A 7,930-nucleotide genomic window follows, 5' to 3' on the forward strand; every position below is an offset into this window, starting at 1 on the left:
TATATATATATATATATATATATATATAAATATATATAAACGCTTGAAACCACCTGAGCACGTGATGTTACGCAGATGTATTGCAAGGAAAAATGAAATACTGGTTATATATCTTGTCCTGTTTCACCTACAATTTTTCTAAGACATCTTCATAAGGCTTGCTGTTACTGTATGTATGTATGTATGTATGTATGTATGTATATATATATATATATATATATATATATATATATATATATATATATATATATATATATATATATATATATATATATATATATATATATGCACGACAAAGTTTGGTGTAAGTTTTGAAGTGGCTCAAGAATATAAGAGCAATTTTACCGAAACAGTTTATGTAAACTTTTAAAGCAAGGCCGCTGGGACTGCAAAGCATTGTAATTTACAACAGTGCCATCATAATAAAATAGTTGAAAGGCATTAAGTGTGCGTCATTCTCCGAGGGTCTAAAACAGAATCAAACTTCGGCAACCACAGTAACTTAGATTGATTTACAGTCGTGTAGCTCCTCCTACTTGTCTACAGAATGGTAAGTTACTACGTTGAGTAATTGGTTTTTCGAGACGTGGTGAGTACTGAGATCTGTAGCTTACTCTCGGTTTCCCTGCAACATCCATTGTTTCGATTTCAGTAACTTGGGTAAAGTTTTGAAACTCCTTCCTACCACTGGGCATGATTTTGTTATGGTACAAAACGTACAACTGGCAACTCGACTGGTCGTTCAAGAGTGACGTAAATTAACCTGAGACGCCTAAATCCCTGTGTTCGGATGCAGGCCAGGAGACCAAACATAAAATTGTTTTTCAGTTTCAGGTCATGAATTTATGTTAGGAGTTGAAGCAGGTGCTTGATATGGAATTAAACGCAATGTCCTTCTGTGAGAATAAACCTCGAGGGATGCCTTTTGAATTTAGCAACGTGATATGGTGCGAGATGTCCCGCGCACACTCCAACACACAAAGAGCTCAGATGTAAACAAAGCTCTTTTCTCGCTTAGCCCGTCATTTTGTATGTTTTGCTCTTGCCATTGTGTATGGCATATCAAGAAAAGTTGATAGAAAGGTAAAGGTGGTTGGAGCGAGGCTTTTTGTCAGTAATAGAGGGTATTTCTTGTCGGCATCCCATTCTCTTATTGATCTTAAGTGGGGTGACGAGATCGGCTTGGCTCGTCAGGTTATGGTTTTATACGAGTGCGACCCCTTCGGTGATTGGTGGTCGGAGCGTTTTCTCTCTGTTAATGGCATACTCACCCCGAAAAGGTGCTGTTTTGTGGTATTCATTGGAGTCCACGCGTTATTTCTTGTCGTTGAGCAAACACCCATAAAAATCTGAATAATAGTGTGTGGTAGAAGTGTGTGTGGCGAAGCTCTTGCGATGCGTTAGTGGCCTAGAGGAGTGTGTGGTGTGGTGGTGGCGGTGGTGTGCGCGGCTGCTGCAGCGACTAGAAAGAGAGAGAGAGAGAGGGAGAGTGAGAGATTCTATCTAGCCACCGTCAGTAGCTGCTGGCCTCTTGGCTGTGACGGTGGTGTGTGTTGGGCGCTCCTACTCACTCCTCCTCCTCCTCGTCCTTCCCCACTCGAAGAACAACTCTAGAGGTGGCGCTTCTGAGCGCCGCTGCCCTAATTTATAAAATACGGGCCGCTACGGCTGTTGTACCTATTGTTGCTGCTGCTTGCTGAAGTGTTTTTTTGTGTTTTAAGTGATTGAATAGTTGTAGTGGCGGACAGCATGGATGATCAGTCTCGGGGCATGATGCACCCAACATCCCAGACGGGCATGCTCATGCCCCAGCATTATGGTATGAGTGGTTCAGTAGACCCTGGTCAGGGCACCACCACGCCTGACAGTGAAGGCCGAAAACAGGACATTAATACGATTTTGGAGCAGATTATGAACATCACGGACCAATCGCTGGATGAAGCGCAGGCCAGGTGGGCACCCTCCTCCTCGTCCCCCTCCCCTGATCATCCCTTCTCTCTCTCCCTCTCTCTCTCTCTCACTCTCTCTCTCTCTCCTCTCACACACACTGTCCTCTCCTTCGCATGTTATTTTGGGCGGCGGCGGCGGCAGCAGCGGCCAGTCCCTCTCATGAGCATCATCAACAACACCACCACCGCTTTTCTTCCCTCTTCATCATTTCATCCTTTTTCATGTCATTATCGTCACCGTTAGGCTAAAATATCATTAATACCTAATCGTAATTTATCCTGAAATTTACTTCAGCCTTAGTATTAAAACAACACGTGGGGTGGTAGCGACTGGGCGGTAAACGCCAGTCACCGATAGGCTTTGTTCGTTAGGTTGGGTCGGGAATGTTTGTCTCCAAGTTTGAACGAAAAGGCTTTCTTATTTCAGTAACGGTAAACGAGACAAAAAATATGACTGCTGGCCTGGAGACATTTTTGATTCTAAACATTGTTAAATCACGATTACACTCCGGAGTAGGAAAATAAGCGGACAAATAAATGCTTGATTATAGGGTAGTTATTGACAGGGGTATTTGTTGAAATTTGCATCAAAATTACACATATCGATAATTTGCTGTCTTCACTCTTGAATATTTTGTTGGTTTCTGTTCACCCAGACTTATCGTTTGAAGTAGCTTAGTCTATATAGACAACCCTAGAAATTGGCAGTTCTCCAAAATATTTGTGTAAATCCGTTAACGTAAAGGATGTTGACCGTAAACCTCAAGATTAGGCCTAGTTATTTTATATAAGATTTTGGGCTCTCTGGGAAGGCGGTAGTAATGAAGACAAGCTTTGCCATTTCGAGTATAGGCTACATCGCATAGGTCGGTGTACCCTAAGACGTTTGAGGAGTTTTACAAAGTCGTTGATCGAATGATCGACTCGGTTTGTGAAGTACAAATCTTTTTATTTGAGTGGAGAGTAAGCCGAATCTAAAATGCCACTGCTTACCAAAGGAATAACGCGCATCATCAAAAAATTATATTGTTGGATGTAGATTCGAATTCGATGTCATTTTATTCCGATCGTTCCATATTATAATTTTCAGTATTATTGTTTTGGTATATAATTAAAAACCTAAGATCCAGGTACAAAAGTAATCACTTAGCGATAGGGAGGATATCGGATGTATTTGTAAAATAAATTAAAGCAGTGGTATGAATTTCAAATTTAGGTAAACATTACATATGATATATATATATATATATATATATATATATATATATATATATATATATATATATATATATATATATATATATATATATATATATATATATATATATATATAAAGTAACCCAGGTGTTCGTGAAAATTATAAAATCGAATGTAGCCAGACCTATCATCAATGGTTGTTTTGGTGGCCGTTCGGGCAATCATATAAAGTAGCTTGGAAAAAGCGGGATACGTCAGGTTAGCAAACAATAATTATTTCGAAAATATCTGTACTAGATTTTTTGTAACCGAAATAAAATGGCATTGCGAAGAGCATATTCTCAATTTCATGAAATTATCAGTTATTATAATCCTAAACAGTGTTGTTGGGAAAACATCCGTTTAGTATTTCCAAGAAATTGTTGTCATTGCAAAGTTAATAATTTCACACAAATTTGTTTCAATTTTAGTACAACGTAGTATTTTGTTATTGTGACGAAATTTTTATCGCCGTGTCCAGAAGGCTCAGATACGGTCGCTGTAGGATGCCCCTTAAGCTAGTGGGAATATAGTGCCATTTGTCAGCATCGTTTCGTATGTAATCGTTGTGCCTCAGGCACGCGTAAGATTCCCTAAATCATTCTAAGAATACATATGACACAGCGGAAAAGATTTATTGCTATACGACCTATATTAAGCAACTTTAATGTTACAGGTATCAGTGTGAATATTGTGCGAAGACGTTTTATATACATATAGATGGAGTGAAGGATGGAATTACAGTAAATACACATTCCTATCGGTTACATGCAATTCACATTGATGTGTCGCATGTATTTTATTTTCCGAAATATTGCGAGTAGAATTTTTTTCAAGTTTTCGGGCTGAATAAAATCGAGGCTGAGATTTGTGCATCGGCAGGGATCATTAACTTATATATGGGACTCTTCGAAATTATGCTCTGAGTACTGCTTGAATAAATGGACTTACGCTGGTTTGAGATTCATGTCTAAAATAGATGTATTAGAAAAATGTCTTGTGATGTATGGATTACAGTCCTTTCTGTAGTTCTGTTTCTTACCTGGAATCCTACATGACTCATGTCGTCATGCATCATCTTTATTTGATTTTACATTGAAAGATAAACCACTATACATATGCTTATCAAATTTTGTTCTTTATCATTTAACCGGCAGAGTGCTAAATTGGTGTAAAGAAACAAAAATTGTTTACGTTTTCTTGACAGTCGTAATTTAAAGATTTTGAAAGCAGGCTTGATTTTCCTTTTGCAGAAGTCGTTAAAATATGGCATTAGCTGTTCATTTCTCAAAAATAGTCTTCCATAATTTTTTTTTCGCTAGTATACTGGATGCTGGAATATTTGTGACATTTTGCATCACACATAAGTCATTTGTGTTGTGACCTACATACTTTTCGCGATTTTAATTGGTGAACTATCATGAATTCGAAAATAGCCCAGTCAGCTTAGCTATTCGGCCTAGGCTATGTAATGGGTCCTATGAATTGATAGCAGTGTTGTAGATAGCCTAAAGGTACTATTTAAAAAAATATCCTGATCCTGCGAATGTACATAACGATAATATTGAAAATTGTATTGGTGGACAATATATCATTAGTTTATTTTGTGTTTTTATATATATATATATATATATATATATATATATATATATATATATATATATATATATATATATATATATATAGTATGTGTTTATTTAGTTTGTATATTTTTTTATTTTCTTACATTTTGATATTATTCGGTGTTTATAAGTCGTTAAAAAATTACCATAACTCTAATGGTTTTTGATTAGGGTTTGGTGTATACTACAGTAATCACTCCGGTATGCCATATGAACGATTCCTCGAAGTTCTTTTCATTACTGATTTCTGGGTGTTGTAATGGTAAGAAAAATATTTGAAAATTCTCTAAACCTAAATTCTCATTTTGTCAAAATCGAATATTATTTTTGAGTCTAAAAGATATTGATGAACTTCAGTCTTTTTAAAATTTTATTTCATCGGTGTGTGGAAGATTTGAGGTTTAAATGAAGGGGAGAAAAATATTTAGATTCATATCGTTATGTTAATTTATGTAACGTGTAGCCGCGGAATTAATGAATTTTTAACGCCGTATCATGCAAAAGGTTAAAAATAATTAATTATCGAGAGGTGGAATTTTTGTTTAGATAAAGTCTTGCGTATCTTGAAGATGTGATATTAAATGTAAAAACTATGTCGCCGAATTTCTAAAGCTTGTTGTCAAAATGAAGTAAGCAGAGAATCTGTAGTCTGTGACGATATTAACTAAGTTTTCTTGGAAGATCTCGGAACCAGGGGAGCTTGAGCAACTAATATCTTAATTCTTTAGTAATTATGTGTTGGACTGCATGGCCTACCGGCTCTCTTTGATGTTCTTTAAGCCTAGAATGCTTTCTGTCGGGGAAAAAGTGGACAACGCAGTTTGCGGTATGTCTTCATTAAATGTCGGTAGTGTATTTATTTATTTTTTTTAGAAAATTATTTTGTTACCAGTTACCGTTCTTCATTGTAAAATATGAGAAGTTATTGTAAGTTCCATGCAGGGGTACATATCAACGAAGACCGTTGTCATTTGCAAAAGTAAGCCAGTGCGATCTAGCAGTTAATTTTTGTTACTATGCTTATGAAACGAAGAGCCCGAATTTTGGTGATCTGGATCCGTTGGCGTAAAAAGCACCCTTGAGAGAGTTTTTCGCAATTATGTTTTGTCTTTAAAAAATATACCCTGCGTACTTCACGATTTTAGCCGAATCAGGAAGTGACTTTACTTATATTTTCCTTGTTGCCATCTTATTTTTGTCATGGCGAACAACGGATTCCGTCCGGTAAACAGAACTTATAATTACTGTTAGCACTGTAGGCCGAGGAATGCTTAATTAGCCTAATGAAGGAATTAAAGCGTCGTAGAAAAGAAATTGAAAATGTTTAGGATATCTACCAACTATTATTAATTATGGAATTTTGTGTGTATGTATGTGTATATATATTATATATATATATATATATATATATATATATATATATATATATATATATATATATATATATATATATATATATATATATATTATATGACACATATAAAGAATGAGCTAGTAATATACATGCAAAAAGAGGGAAAAAACGTTGATAAATATGTGTAATTTACGCATAGGCTGATTCACAAAGAGAAAAAGTTTCTACTGACTCCAGTTTATTGGGTGATAGTTGATACAGCAACAACCAGAGCAAAAGTAAAGTCACATTACCGTAAATCCAGTAATTACCGCGTAGCACAGCTATACAAGATCCCCACCTTGCTGATGTTCGGTGCTCACACGTCGCTGCGGGTCCTTTGAAGGTGACCGCCGAAAGAGAAGAATCGGCGCTCATCAAAAATAATGTTTATACATATTTGATGACTCGCGGGGTTAAGGCAGAATGGTCTTCAAGGAGTTTTTTTTTTTTCTTATTTTTATTTTGCGTGGGTGGAGGGTTTAAAGGTGTGATTTTCCGTTGATGTAAATAGTCAACCATGGTATGTAGTTATATATATATTATATATATATATATATATATATATATATATATATATTATATTTATAAATTTATAAATGCCCTACCATATGCATACCTGACCCAGTGACTGGGTGTATTTAATATATATATATATATATATATATATATATATATATATATATATATATATATATATATATATATATATATATATATATATATATATATATATATATATATTAGCCCCTGTTCAAGAGTATGCGTCAATATTTAGACACCGCTTTCAGTCTAAATGGGCAGTGTTTTTTTTTTTTTATTATTATTGTCATATTTTTATTACGTTTTGTGTCGGTTATAATACCATTCAGACATAAGCGTGTGGATAGCCTATATACGCTCACGTATTTTAATAATCTAGTTAGCCTAAGGGGCTGTTGCTATAATCCCTATATAGAATGTATCATTGTCACCATCACCAGTATCTTAAGTTGTAGTAGTGTGTTACGTTTACTTTTTATTGATTGCGTTGTTAAGTTTTTTTTTTTATAAGTCTGTATATATTTAGCATGACATCTGAAATATACTTTGTTTGCTTTAGAATTTTTTTTTTTTGTAGAATTTCTTCATTTAGCAGTATTTATGAGAGTGAGTTGTACCTGATAAATTTCATAATATAAATATAAATATATATATATATATAAATATAAAAAATATATATATATAAATATATATATATATATATAAATATATATTAAATATATATATATATATATATATATATATATATATATATATATATATATACATACATACACACATAATGCTACACTACATGCTCTTATATTTTAGTGTTATTGTAACCAGAAGTAAACCTAAATAAATTTATCTTTCAGGAAACACACACTTAATTGTCATCGAATGAAGCCTGCGCTCTTCAGTGTCCTGTGTGAAATCAAGGAAAAAACAGGTAAGTCTCTTGGGCATTATTATTATTATATTACGGATGTCGATCGGTTTGGGTACTGATTCGCTAATTACAAGCTTCCGGTTATATAGGCCCAATCGTGTGACTGTAAGAACTAACCGTATATTATTATTGTTCAGATGAAACCTATTGATATGAGGGGACCGTTGACTTGAAATGCAAGTTCCTAAAGAATATGGTGTTCATTTGAAAGAAGTAACAATAGGAAATACAAAAAGAATATATCTATAGTAGCGTTTGC

At 34.6% G+C, this 7,930-nt stretch overlaps 1 protein-coding gene across 1 annotated transcript; it reads left to right on the top strand.

Moving 5' to 3' along the window:
- The first annotated feature begins 1,209 nt into the window (after nt 1-1,209).
- LOC136846944 (homeobox protein extradenticle-like) lies at nt 1,210-7,730 on the top strand. Its single transcript, XM_067118198.1, has 2 exons — nt 1,210-1,952; nt 7,598-7,730. The coding sequence occupies exons 1-2, from the start codon at nt 1,750-1,752 to the stop codon at nt 7,728-7,730; spliced, it is 336 nt and encodes a 111-aa protein (XP_066974299.1). The 5' UTR covers nt 1,210-1,749.
- The last annotated feature ends 200 nt before the right edge of the window (nt 7,731-7,930 follow it).

The sequence above is a fragment of the Macrobrachium rosenbergii genome, chromosome 16 (genome assembly GCF_040412425.1).
Source record: "Macrobrachium rosenbergii isolate ZJJX-2024 chromosome 16, ASM4041242v1, whole genome shotgun sequence".
NCBI lineage: Eukaryota > Metazoa > Arthropoda > Malacostraca > Decapoda > Palaemonidae > Macrobrachium > Macrobrachium rosenbergii.

Excerpts from the sequence above, each read along its gene's own strand:
- LOC136846944 (XM_067118198.1), top strand. The coding sequence starts at position 1,750 with ATGGATGATCAGTCTCGGGGCATGATGCACCCAACATCCCAGACGGGC. Across the intron at positions 1,953-7,597 it reads CTGGATGAAGCGCAGGCCAG|GAAACACACACTTAATTGTC; the intron begins GTGGGCACCCTC and ends TTTATCTTTCAG.